The 22,689-nt window shown below is 36.6% G+C and overlaps 4 protein-coding genes across 5 annotated transcripts in view; 1 reads left to right on the forward strand and 3 right to left on the reverse strand.

Moving 5' to 3' along the window:
• On the forward strand, positions 596–6,196 carry LOC105169124 (serine hydroxymethyltransferase 6). Of its 2 annotated transcripts, XM_011089427.2 has the most exons (5): positions 596–2,076; positions 3,290–3,695; positions 5,045–5,146; positions 5,255–5,522; positions 5,606–6,196. In XM_011089427.2, exons 1-4 carry the CDS (start codon positions 1,003–1,005, stop codon positions 5,473–5,475), a joined length of 1,803 nt encoding a protein of 600 aa, XP_011087729.1. In that variant the 5' UTR covers positions 596–1,002; the 3' UTR covers positions 5,476–5,522; positions 5,606–6,196. The 2 variants fall into 2 exon arrangements, with proteins under 2 accessions (XP_011087729.1, XP_011087728.1); XM_011089426.2 differs by having other exon boundaries at positions 597–2,076; positions 5,255–6,196.
• LOC105169126 lies at positions 8,116–9,459 on the reverse strand. Its single transcript, XM_011089428.2, has 2 exons — positions 8,861–9,459; positions 8,116–8,771 (listed from the first exon to the last, which is right to left on the reverse strand). The coding sequence occupies exons 1-2, from the start codon at positions 9,221–9,223 to the stop codon at positions 8,178–8,180; spliced, it is 957 nt and encodes a 318-aa protein (XP_011087730.1). The 5' UTR covers positions 9,224–9,459; the 3' UTR covers positions 8,116–8,177.
• On the reverse strand, positions 11,359–17,664 carry LOC105169127 (potassium channel AKT2/3). The gene is made up of 11 exons (XM_011089429.2): positions 17,249–17,664; positions 16,698–16,916; positions 14,358–14,516; positions 14,032–14,089; positions 13,629–13,946; positions 13,289–13,528; positions 12,894–13,211; positions 12,608–12,796; positions 12,422–12,497; positions 11,742–12,305; positions 11,359–11,623 (listed from the first exon to the last, which is right to left on the reverse strand). The coding sequence occupies exons 1-11, from the start codon at positions 17,518–17,520 to the stop codon at positions 11,493–11,495; spliced, it is 2,544 nt and encodes an 847-aa protein (XP_011087731.1). The 5' UTR covers positions 17,521–17,664; the 3' UTR covers positions 11,359–11,492.
• LOC105169128 (UDP-glucose:glycoprotein glucosyltransferase) overlaps positions 20,007–22,689 on the reverse strand; it is a 19,246-nt gene continuing 16,563 nt past the window's right edge. Inside the window, exons 28-37 of the mRNA XM_020696073.1 lie at positions 22,684–22,689; positions 22,460–22,555; positions 22,232–22,296; positions 21,750–21,852; positions 21,465–21,623; positions 21,214–21,354; positions 21,072–21,115; positions 20,858–20,972; positions 20,570–20,722; positions 20,007–20,475 (exon numbers count right to left, since the gene is read on the reverse strand). The exon at positions 22,684–22,689 is cut by the window's right edge and continues 311 nt beyond it. Of these exons, the coding sequence (XP_020551732.1) occupies positions 20,302–20,475; positions 20,570–20,722; positions 20,858–20,972; positions 21,072–21,115; positions 21,214–21,354; positions 21,465–21,623; positions 21,750–21,852; positions 22,232–22,296; positions 22,460–22,555; positions 22,684–22,689 (1,056 nt within the window). The 3' untranslated portion in view covers positions 20,007–20,301. The remainder of the gene's footprint in view (positions 20,476–20,569; positions 20,723–20,857; positions 20,973–21,071; positions 21,116–21,213; positions 21,355–21,464; positions 21,624–21,749; positions 21,853–22,231; positions 22,297–22,459; positions 22,556–22,683) is intronic.

Raw genomic sequence — 22,689 nt, forward strand, 5'->3', positions numbered from 1 at the left:
AATTTTAATATTTTTTAATTATTTTATATTTATAATTTTTTTTTTCAATCCACTATTTCATTTTTCTCTATATTTTTTGCCTCATAAACTTGCATAATTTTAATAAATTTTATTACGATTAATTTTTGTTCTCTCATATTTTTCATATTTATTTTTCTTGCAAGCTTTCATATTTTCACTACACCTACAATTAGATCCGGAAGATCCAAAACTAAAAATAGTGGTATTTGCTAGCAACAACATAATGGAGGCAGTCAATCAATCTATCACCCACATTTCTTTTTTATCATTTTACTATGTTTTCTATAAATTTTTTTTTATCTCATACTATAATTTATTATAGATTTGCATGAACCGTGTGCAACGACAACTGGTTATAATAAATTTTAAGAAAGCGCTATGCAATTTTAGACCATAAGATCGATGCGGCATTAATGGGGCAGGGGTGTAATCGGCTGACAAGGAAGCCCAATAGGCCTAATTCTGGGCCGTTCTTAAAATAATATAATATAGGAGAAGAGGAAATGATCGAATGGTCGAAATCTCATCTTAGCTGCTCAAAAACACGTCCACGGATTCATTCATTCTCGTCAAACGCCTTCGCCTTCTCCTTCTCCTCGTATAAAATCTCCCTTCTCTTTTCCTAATATTTTCTTCAATAAAAAATTATTATTATTACTATCAATTTTCGTTGTTCCAATTCTCCATTTCCGAGGCACGTTCAGTGCTTCTACATTCAAGAGCTTTTTTTTTTTTATATATATATAATTATAAAAAATGCCCGTTCTTTATTATAATTTGTTCTCCATAGGAGTTTCTCTCTCCGCTGCCGTGATGACTGCCCCAGCAGGTGCTTGTTTTTATTGTTACTCCGGCGGCCGTTGTCTGTGTTCATCTTTCCGCTGTCAATATTCTTGATTTTTTTGGCTTCCTGGGGGTGTTTAGGGTTTTCTTTCTGTTCTATTGGAGGCGATAAGGAAGCCAGAAATTTGGGTTGTATAAATGGATTTGACTCAACCGCCTGGGAATAGTGGTCTATCTTTAGGGTTTTTATCTCACGTTGCAGCGGCGCCCTTGAATACTGACAGGGGCTCCAAAATTGCCGATGATTCAATTTCCTTTCAAATCGAGTCGAGGGTTCGAGACCCAATGAATCCCTTGCCATCTATTCCACTCCAATTGCTGGACCAGCAAACAGAGAGTCAAAATCACCCAGCCGAGAAAATTTCCAGTGAGAATAAGGATAGAGATGAGGAGAAAGATTTTGAGGAGTTTCGAATTTTGGGGCACTCCATGACTTTGAAGAGGAAGCGCGAAAGCGATTCAGCCTCCTCTACGTCGACATCGTCTTCCTCTTCAAAGGGATTTAGGTTGTCTTCCAACGAGATGGAATCGCGCAGGAGTGCAGTCAGGGCGTGGGGGAATCAGAGCTTGCAAAATGCTGATCCCGATATTTTCAAAATTATGGAAAAGGAGAAGCAGAGGCAGTTTAAAGGGATTGAATTGATTGCCTCCGAGAATTTTGTGTGCAGAGCTGTGATGGAGGCATTGGGAAGCCACTTGACTAACAAATACTCTGAAGGGATGCCTGGTGCGCGATACTATGGTGGGAATCAGTACATTGATGAGATTGAAACTCTCTGTTGTGAGCGAGCTTTGGCTGCTTTTGGTCTTGATCCGGAAAGTTGGGGCGTGAATGTTCAACCTTATTCTTGTACTTCTGCGAATTTTGCTGTCTATACAGGGCTTTTATTACCAGGGGATAGAATAATGGGGTTAGACACACCCTCTGGAGGGAACACAAGTCATGGATGTTATTTGCCTAATGGGAGGAAAGTGTCTGGGGCCTCGATATTTTTCGAGAGTCTACCATATAAGGTAAACCCACAAACTGGGTATGTGGACTATGATAAGCTTGAGGAGAGGGCGCTTGATTTCCGCCCGAAGATATTGATTTGTGGTGGGAGTTCCTATCCACGGGAGTGGGACTATGCAAGATTTAGACAAATAGCAGATAAATGCGGTGCAGTTTTGCTATGTGACATGGCTCAAACCAGTGGTCTTATTGCTGCCAAGGTGAAACTATTTGTGCAAATATATGAGTTAGTATTGATGTCATTGTGCTTCAACTTTTTGTTATTTTTGCTTTTAATTTTTTTATATTCGAACTGTGTTTCATATCCATCCATATCATTAAAGTGCTCAAATCTTACATTTTTTATTCTTCCAACTCTGAAGTCCAGAGAGTATCAGTATCTGCTCCATTGTTCATTGGAAACCTGATATGGGGGCATTCGTCTAACTTAACCTTGATTTATGTATTATATTTTCTGATCTTGCACTTGAGTATTGAGTCATTGTCTTCTTTACCTTTCTGTTTGAATTATAGCATGCCATACATGTTGGTTAATATGGCTTGTTTTCTTTGACATGGTACTCGTGTAATGGAAACTGAATTTAGCAGATGTGACAGAAATATCTGTTCTTTGGTGATTACATTAGGCTATCATATTTTTCAGATGAAGTAATGAATTTAGCTTATAGAGCATCTCTCCTGCACCACATGCAACCTTGGTTACTTAATTGGTATCTTAAGCTACATTTTCCACAGGATGTCATCCGTGGAATTGTCTTGTTCAGTTAAACCACTAACTTTGGGATGTATGGTTCTTTTATCTGAAGGGTTCTGTGCTTTATTCTGTTTATTTCGTGCGTGGTACTTAATCACTTATCGAATTCAAATATTTTACATTCTGCTACAGTCCAGCTGATGAGCACTTAATTTGTTCTTGCATTTACTTGAATAATCTCAGAATGTATGTAATTATTCTAGGGGAGTCATTTTCAATGTCATTGAAGTTTAAAGCCACTTGAGTTTTACTCGCATTATTTTCAGTCCTTGACGACAAATAACAGTGTGCACTGTGTAACTAAAACATTCTTTTGTTGGCAAGCTGCTTCTTTTCCATAGTGCTACAGTCTATCAATTTTAATGTGCAAAATAAGTGTCCTTAGATGATTAAAATTCAACATGATTCCAGCATACGTAGTCATAGTATGGTAATACATTTTAATATCTTTTTTTCATCTTAAACATTTGAGCGTTATGCAAAAATGTAACATTCTGTTAGCTTATTAAAAAATTTGGTGACAGAAAATTGATCAGACATGCCTGCTTGCCTACACTGTCGTAATGTCTGCCTATATTTTAATTCTTATTCCGTCAATGTTGTTTCTCCTCTAGGGCAGTTGGATTTGTCTATTAACTACATACATAATTCGAATGCAGGAGTGTGCCAGTCCTTTTGAATATTGTGATATTATTACCTCCACTACTCATAAAAGTCTTCGAGGTCCTAGAGGAGGAATCATTTTCTACAGGAAGGGACCAAAGCCAAAGAAGAGAGGCATGCTTTTGAGTCAAGGGGATGGAAGTGATAGATATGATTTTGAGGAAAAGATCAACTTTGCTGTTTTTCCGGCACTGCAAGGTGGCCCACACAATAATCACATTGCGGCTTTGGCTATAGCATTGAAACAAGTGGCTGCTCCTGAATACAAGACATATATGCAGCAAGTCAAGAAAAATGCTAAGGCTTTAGCATCAGCTTTGCTGAGAAGAAATTGCCGGCTGGTCACTGGGGGCACTGATAACCATCTGTTGCTTTGGGATCTAAGAAATTTTGGATTGACAGGCACATTACTTTACTTTGCTGTCCCTTTCCCTTTTACATGCTGATACCATGTGATGCGTCCTAGAGATTATGATTTGGCAGTTGATACTTTATTTTTATCTCTTTGGTTTATGTTAATTTATGTCCGACGAGATGGAAAAGAGTTATGCTTTGACCAGCAAGTGATAAAGTTTGCTTCTATAAAAAATGGGAGAAATGTGATTATGACAGGAGTAAGTTACTGGGGGAAGTAGAATAGGGTTTAAACAGTCCTGAGAAGCATTCAATACAACAATAGAAATGGAAATAAAGTTTAAAGGATGGAGCATGTAGCCTGTGCATGCCATGTTACTGCAATTACTTTACTTAACAGTATAGGTCTGTATTGATTTGTGGTGTGAGCTGAATACAGTTTGGGATTTGATGGTCTTATACTTAACAACTTGGTTTTAATATTCTGTTTTCCTTGGACTTGCAAAAATCTTTTTCTTAAGTTGAGCATAACTATTCATTCCGATAGGATTTTTTTTTCTCTTGAGCATATGAAGAAAACAATTGTGTTTGTGTTACTGGGTTTATGAGCTGCCATGGAATGAGTTTATGTTTCAGGAACTTTAGCCTAGTTCTAATTGTGAAGCACAAATCACCTTGATGGAAGTGCGTGTACAGTGTACTTCGCTTTGCTCACCATTATGTTTGCTGTTTTTTATTCCTTTTTTTGTCTGCATGGAATTTGAACCTTTCGGTCTGATGTTTCCATACGTCCCCCTAAGTTTCAGTAAGTTATTACTAGTAGACAAGGGCTCCAACTAGGCATTTTAACATTAAAAGTTTTCTGTTTTGAGACAGCTGAAGGAATCTAGAATGTAGATTGAACTTAAAATCTATTTGGGCTTTCAATCCGTTGTGGTTGTTACTTGCTAGTTGACATCAGGACCTAAAGCCTGAACTGTGCAAGTTGGATAAGTTCTAGTATTTTAATTCAGTACTTTTCTGCAGAATTATCTGATGTCTGTTTAGCTCCTAGAAGTTCACCCAGTAATTGATTAGAAACTGATTTGGGAACTGAATTCTGACACTAGCTGCTATGATGGAGCCTTTTATGTGACTTGAATATGGAATTGAAAAGCTGCCATGTTAGGTTTTTGCATTGAAATGTGATCATCTTATTGGTTGTCTCTGTGGTTGGTTTGTGTAAATGACCTCCTTAGTTGTCTCTTTGACTTGCTTTTCTTTCTGCTTGTTTGGTAAGGCATTGGTATTTCAAGTTCTTCTTCCATTACTTTGCTTAAAATGTGTGGATTCATGTTTGATTTGCTGTATGTGTTAGTTAATATCACATTCTGCTTCTGATGCTCTGCAATGTATAGGTAAAAACTTTGAGAAGGTCTGTGAGTTCTGTCACATCACCCTCAATAAAGTTACAATTTTTGATGACAATGGCAATATCACCCCTGGAGGCGTAAGGATTGGTATGTGAACATCAAATGACTCTTTATGTTAAGTAGATGAATTGGTTATAGTGAGTGTTATAAGTGGTTTTCGTGCACTAGTGATACCTTTTTCATGTTTATTCCCAGGTACACCTGCAATGACATCTAGAGGCTGTCTTGAGGCTGACTTTGAGATGATGGCAGAATTTCTACTTAGAGCTGCTCAGATTGCAAGTTCTGTGCAGAGAGAACATGGGAAACTACCAAAGTCGTTCCTTAAGGGGCTTGAAAACAACAAAGAGATTGTGGAACTTAGAATGCGAGTAGAAAGTTTTGCTTCGCAGTTCGCTATGCCAGGATTTGATTGATAGTTTGGCCTGGGGGTTGTGACAGGGGAATACTTTCGGCTGTCCAAGTATGGCCTCCTCTGTACATGGTAACTTCAAAGTGACATTAAATTATTCTGACAAGTGATGGGGCGTTTCTATAATTTTGTAGCCTCTCATTGATGCTTAGAAAATCTCAACTCAATGAGTCTGAATCATGGGATGCACCAGCAAACCTGCCCTGTTAGTCATAGCTGGCATATGCTCTGTGGGTGGAGGCAATTTGGTCACTCAAGTGTTAAATCAATGTAGGGCAACCGAGTCCTGGCATATTTCATCCATAGTAAAGTTTTTGTGGTCCTGGTGATTAGAGGGAGACTGCACACCTGAATCATTTGTTATTGTTTTCATTGAGGATGCCTCAGGGTGGTCTGATGTTTGGTACCAATGATAATAGAATTACACCAATGGCGCTCAATTGTCGAATTTGTAATCAATTTCGAGATTTTGCTTCTGATGTGATTTATGTATATGCAAAGAAAGCAAAAAGAGTTGCGCCCTTTTTCACTCCATCAGATGAAGGGTTCGTACATTTACTTATAATTACACTGCAGCTTCAATTACTGGTTTGTAGTGCTAATTGCAGACCCTGGATTGAGAATGTAAAAGTGTTGAAGGATGCAAGACTAAAACCAAAATCTGTAAATTAGGTGCAAATTGCGCAGTGGGAAATGATAAAAAGTGCGATCGCAGTGGGATTGAAGAAAGTGTTTTTGGCCCCTGGTAGCTTTGCCTTAATATGCCTGTCATCTTTTTTATTTTAATATCTGCATACATAATTCCGCCCCCCCCCCATCTTGTCCTCCATATGACATTGGCAATTTCGAAGTTTGTCAACTGAAATCATTTGTGAAATATTTCAAAGCAACCACTCCTCTAACATGTCCAGAAAAGAGAAGACCTCAAAATAAACCAAGAGGGAAAAGGAACAGTGTCAGATGTGGTAATGGGACTTGAAACTGGGACAGGCATCGAATTATTTTTCAGTTTGAGAAGCTTTTCATTATCATCAACAGCAGGAAACAGGCACAATTCATTGCTTTCAACTTTCAAGTGTTTCAATTCCAAGGAAAACTAGAATCAGACAAAAGCTTCAGCAGGGAAAGAAATACTACTTTATATATATACATACATATATATATATGTATGCATATTGCAAAAGCAGAGCCCAGGAATCTTATAAGCAATCCTCCTTACACTTTTTCTCTCACCCTACTTTCTCTCTCTCTTCCCATGTCGTCCTTCTCCCACTTTCCCATCATTGTTTCATGGGTGGAATCATTAGTCATTTTACTATCACAACTTTGGAGAATCTAACATGAAAATACATATAAGATTTTCAATAGTAGTTTGAGAAAATCCACTCTTTAATAAAGTTGATGCATATGAAGACTTTCAATGCCTCCCACCTCTTTTCTAGCATGCCCAGTATTTACTACAGCTGCTTCAAATCCGTCTTTACGTTGAATTTATTAATTGGACATATGACTTAACTATAATCTGCTCATATGTATCAGGCATGGCTCTCTTCAACAAGCATCTGTTTGACATCAATGGGCCGACGACCATTGATCAAAATGCTTAATGGTGCCTACTGTCAATCCTTTTCCAGTTTCCTTTGCAATTTGCTAACGACTTTTGCTGTCAAATCTAGAGCAAACACTATTTGCTTGTGCTGTCAGGTTATCATATGTGACATTGATGGAACTATTCTCATCATAAACAAAATCCCACGTCTCAATTCTTGCATAGTTTACTAGCTTTCTCTTTACTTTCCTTCAAACTTGGCAGCTATATACATTGGAAGAACACCCTCGAATTTTGCAAACACTGTTTGTTTGTTAAGGTAGTTTAGTATAAACCAGACAACTTAAATGTTGGTGGCTTTAAGAAAAAGTAGTCTGTGTACAAGTCTGACCAAAAACCAAAGTAAAACATGTCCATTATTTTTTTACCAGCTACCATGAAGCTGTCATTTCTCTGTGCAGAATGAGATTGTCTTGTAAGCAGGAAGCATAATTCCCTTTTTCTAACTTTATTTCAGTGTACTCACTTCCTTTTTTGTTTGATGAGAGAAGCATCTTCCAAATTCTTGAAAAAGGAAGCAGTTGTGTCATTACAACAAAATTAAAAACAAATATGAATTGATCAAACTGTTGGAAACCAGGTTGTATATGGGCTTTCCATGTATTTTTTGTTTTTCATACATAGGAATCAATCTACAGTATCTGTTTCCAGGGCTAAAGTAGTTTCATATGGTATTTTTAGATTTTGAGAATCATTGCAGAACAAGAAGATGAACTATTTTATATGCAGAAAACATGCTTAGCAGCATCTGTTCTTTTTTGCAGGAAATTTTGCTTTCTGTTGAAGCTATCATTGTCCAACATATTCTTCTTGTTTCCACTCTTAAGATAGTAATATAGTGCCAGCTCCTTTTCTTGAAAGCAAGAATCACATTCTTTTCCCTTAAAATATTTTCTTCCATGTGTTCCTCTTAGAATACTTGTACTCAAAGCTTCAACAGGATAACAACTGAAAATGGTTCCAAAAGAAAAAGCCAAAGGGGCAGAAATTGAGACAACATATATAATCACAACTAGAAGAACTACTACTGCTCCATCATCTGATCTCTTATACAGTCAAACTCACATCTCTTTCCTGTTTCTTGTCTATGTCTGTCCCTACCTATGAGAACACATGTCCAAAAGCTTCTTCCTACCTTCAACTATTTCATCAAAGAAATCATCAAGCTGCCCAATTATGCTCTCTGCCCCACACTGCAAAACTCCAAAACAGCTCTTCAAGTTTTCAACTTTATCATGAATATCGATCTCCGTTTCGTATTCCATGGTGCTTTCCATGTCTGTTCTCAGCTCGTCCATCGCAGTCCTTGCCTGTTGCAACTCATGAAGAAGGATTCCTGGCTGACATTCCAGACGATTCATCGCGTTTGACACTCTTTGATGCAATGTAGCAGATGAAACCATGAAGGCTGAGCCGGATAACGAGTCCCCTTCATATCGCCCCTGGAAAAAGCTGGTCTCCGGCCAAAAATACACAAGCCCACTAAGTAAAATCACTAGAAGCAATGTGCTGACTTTCCTCATTGCATACAGGACTCCTCTAAAACCATTGTACTTGTTGAACTTTGATTCTGTTAACACATTATCATCAAACCTCAGACACAGATTCTGCACTCTTGTTTCTGCTATGCTCTTATTCTCCTCTTGAAGCGCTATCATTTCCCTCTGGCAGCCACTGATCGCCCGAATAACCTGTCCGACGAGCATCAAGAACATAAGCAGAATCCTGTAATCTTTCAAGAATGTGAAGAACTAACACTACTGCCCTGCAAACAACTAACCTGGCGGGAAACTTGAGAGTTTAAAACGCGACGATCATCAAGCGAAGATAGTATATTTGCACCAGATGAATAGTAGTTTTCCATGGAAGACACCCCTGATTTCAGCACATGGCAAGCTTCCCATAGCCTGGAGCTTTCATCCATGTATTCATCAAGCCATTTCTCTCCAACAGGCAAGTTCAACTTTTGAACCAAGAGGGTTAACTGGGAATGGAAAGATCGGAGGGATGAGAGTACATGTTGAAGGAACTTGATCGACATGAAGTTCTGAGAAAGAAAGAGATGATCAAGATTGTCAAGTTCTTGGGCCAAAAAACTGTAAAAACCACTGACAGAAGTGGTGGAGGAAGAATGACTCATCATGGGATGGAAGAGATGGGATATTGTGTTAGCAGGAAAAGGTGATGGAGATGAATAATTCTTTTTCTTTTTGTGAATTATATATGAAAGAATGCAGTGGAGAAGAAAGGGGAGATATAGAGTCAGTTCCTCTTATACTGCAAAATGCAGTCTAAGTTTGAAATATTTCAAGAGCGCAGGTTTCCAAATGCAAAAAAAGAATATGTTTGTTGGGAGCAATTATGTCTGTTTCCTTTAGAGTGGAAGGGATGATTGAGAATCTTCCATTAGCATTATTTAATGAGCATGAGAAAGAGAATAAAATAAAATAAAAATAAAAAAATAAACCAAACTATTCGATACTCAAACTCAAAATTGATTGGTTAAAATTCGTGTAAGCCCATTTCGTAAAACATAACAAAACAAGTGAAAACACACTTTTCTTGAGTAAAAAACAATAAAACATGGGTAAAAATGCAATCTTTCTTTTCTTTGGTTCTTGGTTTTCCTCCTTTTGCTTTTCTTTTCTCTAGTTTTGGGTTGTGGGGTGTGATGTAATTATGAACACCTTCTGGCTCTTTATTCCGTGAAGCCAAGAAACTGGTTTTTGAGCTGCAAAAGTTGAACTAGTTTGACTGAGATTCTTCTTCTCATTGTTCAGTTTTGATTTGGTTCTCTTAGAAATTGAGTGCGCTTTGGCTTCTTCACCTTTTTGGGCCTATGTAATCCCTTTTTGTATATCATATTTACCTTTAGTTTGGTTATTTAAGGGAAGGTAATGATAAGGTTCCTTAGATTGAGATTTCTTTTTTCCCAAATGCTTTCCTCTGCAGCATCTTCACCATGCTATTTTAGGCATATTTCTCAGCTTTTTTCACCCCCTGTCATTAAATGGATATAGATATTGCTGCTTCCACTCCCAAGTTTAGCTATAAAGAAAATAAAAATAGCCCACTATTCTTTCTTGAAATTTGAAGGTTAAAATGATACTCCATCTGTATGTATAAAGAAGTGATTTTGAAAAACTCTCAAACGGGATACTGAACGGTCTGTGTAATTATACAACTTTAAGTGGAGGTTGTTGCAATTAACTCTTATTTTTGCTGAGGATTAATTTGGTAAAGCTCTAGAAGTCCTGTTGCACTAGCACATACAAGCGCACTAATTTTATGTAGTCGTGCTTTACTATACAAAATTATCGTCTAGCAATAAAGCAAAAGATGCTATAAATCCTGCTCATTTACCTGTAGTGAGTGGGATTAGCAACTTGAGGCCTATTAATCAGCTAAGTCACTGAGAGTTTCTGCTGCATGATTTCCAGACTCCACATACACTAAAAGCAACTGGTTTTGGGTCCCATTTGGTTAAAAATAGTGCTTGAAAATCCTGGTAAAAAAGGAACTTAGTACCAACGATGTTGTGTCTGATCAAGACTGGAAATACTTTAGTAGTATGGGAGAAACATGGGAAGGATTGGACACCATTAGCTAGAGTTTGATGTGGTTCAACTTCAGACATTGGTTATTGCTGTCAATCAAATCTAGCACAGAGGACTGCATGCAAACCTAAAAAACAAAAGATTTCAGTTTTCACCAACCAAAGTGATGCTTTGATGGGGTGCATATGGACTCCCATTTGTATAAGCCATTTTGGTGGATTTCACTTTTCTTCTCGCTCTCTCCCCCCTTCCGTGCTTCTAGTGCGTTTTCTGCTTTCTTTCTCTTTGTGTTATTTTCCACCTCTCGTTGGGTGCCATTGTCGTACTGATCCGAGTTTTGATCACCATAGCAAATTTCACCGAGAGTACATTGTAATGTACCTCATTTCATCATGGGATCCGTTGACTTTCCATAATGAGTGTAATAATTCCATCACTTCCGGACGTTGTCGCATACTTGATTGATAAACTTGGACCTAAGAAACTCAAAGTCAGCAGCCTATATGAAACACACTTTTTAAGCCTACATGACAGTTATCATTGCTTCATATGTGATCTGATTGTCATTACTTGCTTATATCAATTCTGTCTGAGTTTCTTTAACATCGTTATGACTTTAGCATTGGTGTACAGTTCTTCATTTCCCCCCCCTTCTTGCAGCCAGCAGGATGTCCGGATGCTTATATACGAGTTCTCATGATAAAGGGGAACATCAGAAGAATGATAAAGAAGGGAGTGCGTGTATAAGCAGAAAATTCCAGTACATATACATTTGTTTATCTCATGTCTATCTTTTTACATATAAGTTGTGTCGTTATTTCTAAGTCTTCTATGCTCGACTCTTAGCATGTTTCCTTACATAATGGAATCTGGATTCTCGACTATAAACAGCTTATCGTTATCTCTTATCACTTCAATGGAGTCAATCTCAGCCCCTTCTTCGTTAGTCAATAGAGCATTTGTAGCATCAAATCCAAACTTTTGACCTGCCAAGACATTCAAATGGGAAAAAAAAACATATATCAGGACTTGGAATCTTGTAAATCCCAGTTGAAAGAGTACTAGACTCTGGAAAAAGAATTTAAGGATTCATTGTTGAAGTACCTGCAATTCCCTTGAGCTCAGCCAGTGAACCTGGCAACCTGATCAACCTTCCAGGCTCACTGCAACGACTCTCTCTCCGGTTCGTAGGATGGCCTTTGTATATGCTGACTCTTGAAAGAACTAACCCTTTGGTGCTCTCCCCGTTTCTCTGTTGGTCGTTTCCGTTTACTCCAAGAACGTTTTCATTCAACATATCAGGCACAACTATACGGTGTCCAACCTCCCGTTTTTGCAGCATTTCGTTCAAGTTAACAGAAGAAATCTTGTTTTTAACTATTTCATTGACTTCAGATCCATTCATCAGCAGAAACTTCACCATGTCCATATGGTTTTCCTCCGTTGCGACTTGGATGGCAGTCAGCCCGTGCCTATCCTTGGAATCCACATACAGACCGTGCTTCAAGAGTTCTTTCATTACCGTTGAGTCATTTCTTCTGGCTGCCATGCAGAGAAGGTCCCCTGCAACATAGGGATCGGAGATGGAAGCCCAATGGTACAAGATCTTGAATATGGAATGGTGCTTTGCTGCTATAGCATCCCATAATGCCGTGTTGCCATTAAAATCTGTCACAGATTGTACAATAAATCATCAAATATCACTTAGTTCTCTAGTGAAGAAAGTGAATTAAAAAAAACAGAAAAATGTTCACAACACCGGCACATAAAGATGGGAGTTTTACCTCTCAGGTGTAAGCTACAAGCATGCTTCAGAAGGACTACTACGCAGTCTTCGTGCCCGTTTGATGCTGCTATGTGCTGAAATATCATGCAAACAGCATTAGAATTTACGAGACTGGTAATAAGTATAGAAGCAGATACATCATGTTTCAGCCTTGATAGGGATGACGACTATTTGAAGAACATACCAATGGCGTTCTTCCTTTAGAGTCTCCAACGTCAGGGTCGAGCCCAGCCTTTAGCAGCTCATTGAGAAAAGCAGCATTACCGGTACCAGCAACAGAGAGCAAGTTTATTGACATGTTTGGATCACCGTCTTCTTCTCCGCCTTCAAGAAACAAATCCCCCAGCCGTAGATCCTTCAGCTTTTTATGATGCTGCAACCATTACATCTATAGAGTGTTAGCACCAATTAAGGAAGCATCGAATGGAAACGTAAACTAGAGAGCCATATTAAGCAGAGATTGCAGCAACCTGAAGGAAGTTCTTGAGCATGGTTACATTATCTTCTTGTCTGGTCTTCATTGCTTCGATTAGAGAACTTGTTTTCAGCCTGAGCAGTTGTGACAGCGTCTTGGTTCGATAAGTAAAGCTTTGAGGCATACAACAAAAGGCTCCCACTTCTCCAAACATGTCGCCAGTATTCAAAGCCCAAACGATGTTTTCTTTCTCCATCTCACAGTCTATCATCTCAACTTCTCCAGACACGATTATGTAGATGTCGTCTGGTGCCTCGTTCTGTATGATAACGTCCTCTCTTGGAGGGATATACTCCGCTTTCATGTCCGCAACCTGGTCGTTTGATTCAATCATTAGGCCTCTAATAACATGGAGGGTGCATTTAACTCAGAAAGGGGAAGTGTTCTTACAAGAAGCATCAGGATTTCCCTTGAGACACCCTTAAAAAGATAAACCTTCTCAACAGTTGGCAAGAACAAGTGCTGCTGTATGCTTTTACATATTGTCTTAGGTAGCTGTTCAATTAGCTGCTGCTGGTTCAAGCTCTCAGCTTTGAACCTAAGACACATGTAAGCCAGTATTTGCTCTTTCAACCTCGGAGGCAAACGGTTACGTGACACGAAACTCGATGCAGCCTCAATGCTGTTCCTCTGCAGACCAGAAACAAAACAGTAGTTCAACATCCAGTTATGTCTTATTACACCCACACGCTGGAAGGATTTGAACACATGAATGCCGAAAAAGACTTACGAATTCCATGGTTCGTCGAGTGCCCTCAACGACCAAGTTAGTCATGTTACCGATGATATAAGCCGTTAAGCCTAAGTTGAAGAGCATATACAAGATAATGAAGCCCATCTCCAAGGCGTTAACAGCGTGTATATCTCCATAGCCAACGGTCGTCATGGTGGTGATGGACCAATATAGGGCCGAAATGTATCTTATCAAGAGGCTTGTCTCCTTGAAGTTGGGTATAGCGGATCCAATCCACGTGTTCCCTTCGTTTGGATATTGGACGGCGAGCAAGTAGGCCAGGCAGGCAGCACAATGCACTTGTAGTAATGTTACCTGAAAAATATGCAGAAAGTTTAAGAGCATGGTACGAGGAAAGACAAATTAAGCTGATCCTTCATCCTTGTTAAGAGTTGCTTACAAACAAGAGTCTGGCACATCTGACCCAAAAGTAGCTGAATCTTATGTCCTTTTCGATCCTGCAATGATATCCCAAGTTGTTAGCCAATCATGTCTTCAAACTTAAACGTAAGATCATCATCATCATATATATATATATGGTCTTGATTTTAGTACCATAAGAGCCTGCTTGCAACTGTCTTTAAGAAAAGTATACTTTGGAATCCGAAAAGAACACTGTCCACTTTTGGTTTTGCGACCAATTTCAACTTTGCTCATAATCGATAAATTATAGCAGTTGTTGACAATTTGCAAACATTCTACAGTATATAAATAGTAATTAATTACCTGGTGAAGAAAGTCTTGACACGACGGAGACGCCAAAACCTCAGCATTCCTAGGACGGAGTAGGAGACGCCCGCCTGATGTTTGCCGGAAATCAAGAAAGCTATCAGCTCGAATGGTATGGTTGAGGCAACATCCATTAGAAACCACGTAGACAAGTACCTGCATGCATTATGTTGTTATTATTCTTTCGTGAAAATATATTAATAAAAAAAGAAAAGACAACGGGATCTCTTAAACTTCTATAAAAAAACAGAGCAACATAACCCCTGATGCGGGCGTCCCGACACAATGTACATATACCAACTTAACAACCAACTACTATTTTTGTAAAGATTATTTTTTTTAATCTAAAAAAACATTTTTAATTATTTATAGGCGCATACATTAAATGATACTCATCATCATCATCAGATTTTAATTAAAATTATGAAAAAAAAATATTATATATCTTTTCTATTTGTTGCCCCCCACACCTTAATGTCAGTGGTCGGAATGGAGGTATGGGCCCCGCCCCTCCACTTATTTCATGAAATGTGGTCCATTTGAAGGCCACCCTTTTGTTTTTGTTGGACCATTTAAACCTTTTTATTAGGCTTATCTCCTTTACTTTTAGGATGCACTCTGCTTTTTATAGTAGCGTCTTAATTTTTTATTTTTATTTTAATTTTAAATATTTAAAAATATCGATATATAGTATAATAATATTATAATTTGATTGTAATAAATAATATAATAATAAATTAAATTATTTTTATTTTTTTAAAAAAAAGGGACTCTAGGGTACCCCTAAAAAGTGAAGTATACAATTTACCAATCTTTCAATGTCATAATAGAATTATTGGATTGGATGCAAAGAGGGGAATATTGACCTACACTTGGGAATAGCATCACTCCCTTTTCCCTTCTCTTAAAGGAAATACCACACTCCACAATTATATCATACATATAATAAATAAATAAAATCATCATAACTTGTGTCCTACTTTTCAATTTTCATCATTAAAGTTAAAACATATAATCTATTTTTTTTTAATAATTTTCAATAATATATGCAGAGTCTGTGATGATTGCACTTTTTAATTGACTTAAGAACGATATTTTTGTGCCTGAATTAGAAATTATTATTTTATATGAGTAGTTTTTATATCTATTTTGATCCATGAGGGTCCATTATTCATTCTGAATTAGACTAGCGTTGAAAAAGCACACTAGACTATTAGTTTTTCCAATTTTAGGTAAATAATTATGTAGTTGTTGAGGGATATGGGAGCAAATAATTAAGAAATTGGTATTATAATAATTAATGAAGGATTAATTTATAATTATGGACCTAATGCCACTTTCTAGTGATTTTCAAAGAGTGGTTGAGACACGTGCCGTCTAATTAACCACACCATTTTTAATTTAATGATATTAAAATTTTCCCTTTGGAAGAAATTGCCACCACTTATTCTAATTTTGGCATTACACTAATTTTTTAATCTAAAGGATCCATTTCCTCTTTCGGCATGAGTGTTGTTTAAGCTTAGATCGATGGATTTGAATTTGAGAAAAAAAAAAAAAAGAATTTTAAATAATTCCATATTAAAAATTAAATGTTTTATTAATATTTGGTAAATATAATTTTAAATTATAGTTGAAGAATTTAAAATTATTTAAAAAAATTTAAATAATGCGTTATTATGGAGTCGAAACCATAATTTTAGATTTAACGTAAATTTTTTCTTTGAGACAGAACAATTTATAACGTGTGTTATAGAGGGTGTTTGGCTAAACTTATTTGAAAGATGTTATAAATCCATACATTTTATAAGATGTTTTTAGAATTTATTTTAAAAATAAATTCATAAAGTGTTTGGATAAATAAGATTATAAAATTTATTAGATATAATAATACAATTTTTGTAGTAAATTTGAAGAAATTCTTTAAGATCTTATAAATAAGTCCGTAATTTTTTTTTAAATAGCTTATTATAAGTTTCGAACATCTTTTTTTTAGAATTTTAAGATATTTTTCACAAAAAAAATTATCAAACACTTTGTAGCAATTTATACGATCTCAAACATTTTATAAGATAATTTAAAAAGCTTATAAACTCACCCAAACAGCCTCTAAGTCGAAAGATTTGAATTTGATAAAAAAAGAAAATCAAATTGAGGGTTTTAGTTGGATCAGCAAATTATGCGATGATTTAAAAATGAAGTTAAAATCATTGTAAAGTAAAAAAGAAATAAAAATAAAAATAAAGCAATGAATTGTCTAAGTACGTAGAAAAATACTTATAAAAAAAATAATTAATTAATGGTAAACTGAGTGGAAATGAAAGGAAAAGAAGTGACCTCTTAGCAATTTTTGAGGGATCATGGACCAATAATTGAGTGGTGGAATCGATGTAGGCGACGAAAAATGTGAGGACAATATCGACCGCGAAGAATACGTCGACGATGATGTCTGCCGTATACAGTGGTGTAGTTGGATTTGAGCCCAGAAATGCGATCTCGTACGGGCATACCCATGCTGAGTACGCCACCAATACTACCATCACTGTCTCCCAGCACCTGCACCCGCCCACCCCCCAATTCTCACATCAACTATGTGTATAGGACCCTGTATTCATGTAGATACGTAGATATGCGTGTACATATAATTCGTAGCAATAGCTGTATGTATGTGTGTGTGTGTCAGTGTGTGTATATACATACACATGCAAATAATATACTACTTTTGAGCATACATATATATATATGTACCTAGTTGAACATGCACACATACATGCAGACAAGTACAAGACATTAATACATATATCATAACCTACCAGTACCCCACAGTACCCCTCACCCACCCTCCAAAATTAGTATGAAGGAGGGTATGTATATGTGTGTGTGTGTACCTGTATGTAGAATCCATTGGAGAGATGATTCTTCCCTTGGAATGATTGGGGGTAGTGTAGGCTGAAGCACCGAGTGGAGGAACAATAAGCTTTGATAGATTCCTGAAACTGAGATCCTCATGATCACTTGATGAACTGCAGTTTGCTGCTTCTTGATCATCCACCTTCTCATCATGCTCATCTCCTTTTCTTCCCATTTCCTTCTTACTACTACTACTACTACTACTCTTGTTTGAGCTTGTTGAGTTTTCATGCCCCAATTTCATTTCCATCTCTCTCTCTCTCTCTCTATATATATATATATATATATATATATAAGTAGGTAGAGCTGTAGTTGGTTAAATGGGGGTTATGAAAATGATGCAAGAAAAGAGGAAGGCAAGAGGGGTATGATGAGAGATCTAGCTATCATCATATCTATCTATCTATGTATGTATGCTATGCAAGTACTAGAACTAGTGCTAATGAATGTTGTGGTGGAGAAGAGAGCAACAAGGGCAAAATGGTCATTTCAAGAGGAGGGGAGGGGGGGGTGGGTAGCTAGAGAGTGTGGTGTGGGCCAATGGTGGGAACACCTGGGATTGATTGATTTCATATGAGATAATAATAATGCAGAAATTAAAATAAAGAAATGGTTGGGGGAGTGCATGTGCATCTGATGAGGGTCCCCACTCCCCTCCTTTGTCTCTACTATTCACAATCACTACCTACTTAAAACCACCATGCGATGCCAATCATCCTTCCTATTTATCATTTACTTGTGCTAATTATTTTCCTTTTTCCTTTTGTTCTCTTTTTTGTCTTCATAATTAATTAATACATTCATATTCTCTTTTTTAGAGTGATGTTCCCTTTTCTATTTCATTTCACATTTATACGTCCACACATATATAAAATATTTCATACATCAATTCATAACGTTCAACATATCAAATTTTTTAATTTTGAAAGAGAGTAATATACTGATAGAATAATGAAAAAAGCAAAACACTATGCATACCCAATAAGTGATCGTGTGTGTGATTTCAATCGAGAGTCATTTAAAATAAAAAATTTAGGGTTTTTTGCCATCCACATCGTAAATTCAAAAGGACTTGTGATTTGTTGAAAATTACGAATCTTGGAATGTTGCTGACGTGGCAACAAATTATGGGTGGGTAATGACACACACATTTAATTGGAACCTACCCATTTCTATGTCTCAATGATCACATGTGTGAAGGGTGTGCATCATCCATGCACACAGGGACTAAAAAGAGAATATTTCAAACTTGAGGTGCAAATTTGAGAATAATAATATTTTAGAATTGATGAGGTGTGAAGGGAATGAATGAAATGGGGTATATATGTTTTTTCTTCTTTGGTCAATGTATGGCCACTCCTCAGAGAATTTAATTTATAATAATAATAAATAAATAAATAAATGGTTTTGATTTGACTGATTTTGATGAGAGGACTCTTAGTTGGACTTTTATCTCAAAAGATCGTTTTCATGTAGATGGCTTAGTACAGTTACATTATAAATTTGGAATAATTATATTTACATTACTCTCACCCATTATTTATTTATATAAATTATTTATATTTTTTAAATAATTATACATACACTCACAAAAAAAGTCAATATTATATATAAAATCCTTCATATTTTTCAAAAAAAATTACACATACACCCCTTCTCCAAAATTGGAATCTACTCTCCAAAACCAAAAGAAGACATATATATATATATATATATATATATATAGTAGGTAGAGAGAAATGTGAATGCACGATGGGATGGGGATGAAGGATGCTTCCCTGCCAATAATACCCCCCTCTGCAATTCCTACACTGAAAGCAACAACAGAAACCCACATGCTTTTAATGATTGGTTAAACACGCCTTTCACTATAAATTCAGAACAAACTCCTGCAATTATGATATTCACGATTTCACTTTTTAACATAATTGATTTATTCAATGAATAATGTATTATAGTTAAAGAAAAAAATTATGTTAATCAGTTGGCTTCTATGGATATTACACTAACATTCAATTCAGAAAATTAGGTAACAATAAAAAATATGATGGATATGTTTTTCATAATTGAAACAAAATGAATTGGGGAGAGCAGCAATAGGTATAGTAGGTGTAACATTTGAGATGAGATCACCCTTCCAAAATTTGCACTACCAATATCATCATTTTTCGGGTCAACTTCCCATGTTATTATTATAATTATCATAAACAGGAAGGAATATTCCTAAAATTCAATTAACATGTCTATAATTTGTTACTAATAAGGTCTAACTTTATTGTCGAAATTGAAACTCATAATTATGAGTTCGAATTTAATCGATGTATAAACTATTATTTTACATTGATAGTAATTATTAATTAAATATAAACATGTGGTATTAAAGACTCGTATATTTGATTATGTCAATAATTGAGATTATAATATGATGGTAATCGATTTTATTCAAATATATATATATATATATATATATATAATTTGTTCACTTTATCCAACAAAAAACACGTTTAACAACCTAATGTAGTATATTTATTTTTGGGTCATAATCAAAGATTAATAACTAATAGAATTATTATTATTATTATTTTATATCTTGAAAAATAGTGGACCAAAGTTAGTGAAAAATCACATAATTTACCTGTTTATGGAGAGTAATGAAGTGGAACTGGTGTATTTTTTGTTCAGGAAAGATGATCAAAATCGCATGAATTCAGAACCTTGAAGATCAGAGCTCAACAATTTGCACTTCACCTTTTTAATATCATAAATGGGAAGCAATAATCATAAAATTTTAATTACCAAGTCCTAATCATTTAATTCAGGGTTACTAACTGAATCAATATTTTTCTTTATCTCCTTCCTCTCTATAACCTGTTTCAGACAAAATTCAGTGTCCCATTTCCAGAGGACAATCATCCTAATCTAAAGAAGAAGAAGAAGAAGAAAAAAAAAGCTCATAAAATTAAGCTCTTTCTGCAGTCTGAGGCGAAACACGATCTCCATGTTTGTTCCACGTTAATTTTTCTTCAAATAATCACAATTCTGCTCTTGATTCCTCGTCTTCTGATGAATTATCACTTGTGGTCTCGATTTTGGGAGGAGGTGGGGGCTGCTCTTGGGGTTCGATGCTTTCGCCTAAGATTTTGGCCGTGAAGCGTCTCGCTTCAAAATCAAGATCTGGCCATTCTGCAACTATTCTTTTAGCTCCCTACAGTATGAAACAAAGAACAGCAGATAATAAGAACGATGATACAGAGGGGTGGGGGGCAGGGGGTGGGATTGTTTAAGAGTCGAATTTTGACCTGAAGCTTGGGCTCCTTTGTCATGGGATTGTTGCAGAGGTCTATTGTTTTTGCCTTGGGTTTCGTTGTGTTACCACACCACGACTCGCACCATAGCCACTCTTGTGGGAGGGAGAAGATGGGCACCATGTGTTGGGCGTAGTTTGGAAGATCCTGAAAGCATTCCATTACAAGTCAAGAGCAATGAACAAACATCAACTTTTTGTAACATAGGATCACAGCTGCTAACGGGCAACAAGACAGGCAACAAAATGAAACATAAAATGACGGAACAAACTGTCCACTTGCCTGATCAAGATTCGCAAGACTGTTTGGATCTTTGCTCAGGGTTTCATAAAGTACTCTTAATTGATCTCCAGCTGCTGTCTCCCGAAATTTGACCAGATCAACAACATACAGAGCACTAAACAAGCATCCCACATTTCATAAAAGTCATTTTCTATGAATAGCATTAGCATATGTCAGAATCTGTAAAAGAAGGTCTACATAAAGCTGCAGGTACCTAATATGATATGGTTTTCCTCGCAAATGATCTTTCCAGAATCCCTGTTCAACAACGTTTGAAATCAACCAGTTATGACATTAAGTTCCAACAGTAAAGGGGAAAGGATCATCAATAAATAGTTCGATCGAGGGGGATGTACTTGTTTCCAAAATCGATAGCCGTCCATTTCTTTGTTATTGTCACAGAACGGAGTATAGGCAAGGGGTCGCCCTCTTAAATCCATGTCATAAAGTTCTCCCATGTCTGCCCTCACGATCTGGTCCGCATCTACGAATATAACCTGCACGAGTAACATTATTATATAACATATTTTATCACAAGGGCTGGAATAATTCACGCATACTGTTCATTCAAGAAGCATAATGTTATTATATTGCAATGTAAAAGTACCTTCTCTAACGCGAGAGGAAAGATGACATCAAGGAAAAGGATTTTGTAAGCCCATATGATCCTTTGCTTCTCCTTCTGTTTGTGTAGCCACGTTGGCCACTTATAGGTGATCAACTCATATTCAAAACCATATTGATGAGCCATATGAGGGATTACATCCTGCCGAGAAGCCATAGACGACAAATGCAATACTCAAAGAAGGGAAAAATCATTTAAAACGGGACAAATCCAAACAGCAAAGTGAAACGAGGAAAATAAACAAAAGTCAAGAGCAAAGTATAACACCTTGAATTGAGGAGAAAGATAATTCTTTATGAACCAAAACTTGACTGGTCGATTGGTGTTTTTCAGTACACTTAAAATCATAATTTTCAGGAAACGTTCGTACCTGCAGCGGAATAGGGTCGCGAAATAGTTAAAGAGATAGAAATACAAAGCGACTCAAGCATATGCGAACAGGAAACTTGCCCACGGTTGGATCGAACTTATATACGCCTTGCAGGATAAAGAAACATGAGATCCTCAGTTTCAGAGCGAGCAGGTCAATTTTCTTATTAGTTTCGAACTATTGATATGAAGATAGAAGTACCTATAGGCATTAATCATGAATAACTCCCTGTAGCTGCCATTTTATCTTTATATACGGCACATAGTGGAAGTACTTGAGGGATATCAATTCTTGGTGATCCATTATATCCCATAGAAGGTTTCAGATGATTTGATGAAAGAGTCAAGAAACTAGTTTAGTGCAGATATAAAGAACTTACAAGTGTCCAGAGGCGACCGAAAATATATTAATTTTTTTCCCATGGCGACCACCACTTCCAGGCTCCTAGAAACAAATCACAAGTTTGTCAGTCAACACATACATTTATGCTAAACGAATAATGTGTGAAGGAATGAGATCTCATGTATGCTAAAGCATATAGAGAAGTCCAACGCTATTGTGCTTCAATGCATGTAAGCTGGGGCGAGAAGTGAAGAAGATGAATCACCAAGGAACTGCTTTTCTCTTTCTGTGACTGATCCTTTCCTCCAATAAATCCAGAAGCCCATTTGAGGATATTTGAATTCCAGCTGTTCTGAGTTCCCTGAACATTTGTCAGATAAAAAGCTCATCATTATACAACTTGGAAGTCGATACAATGCTCTCCTTTCAGGCGTTATGCACAGGAAAATGAAGATGAACATAAATTATTGTAGCTTCTTACTTTCTTACTGGTTG

The sequence above is a fragment of the Sesamum indicum genome, linkage group LG8, assembly GCF_000512975.1.
Source record: "Sesamum indicum cultivar Zhongzhi No. 13 linkage group LG8, S_indicum_v1.0, whole genome shotgun sequence".
NCBI classification, from domain to species: Eukaryota; Viridiplantae; Streptophyta; class Magnoliopsida; order Lamiales; family Pedaliaceae; genus Sesamum; species Sesamum indicum.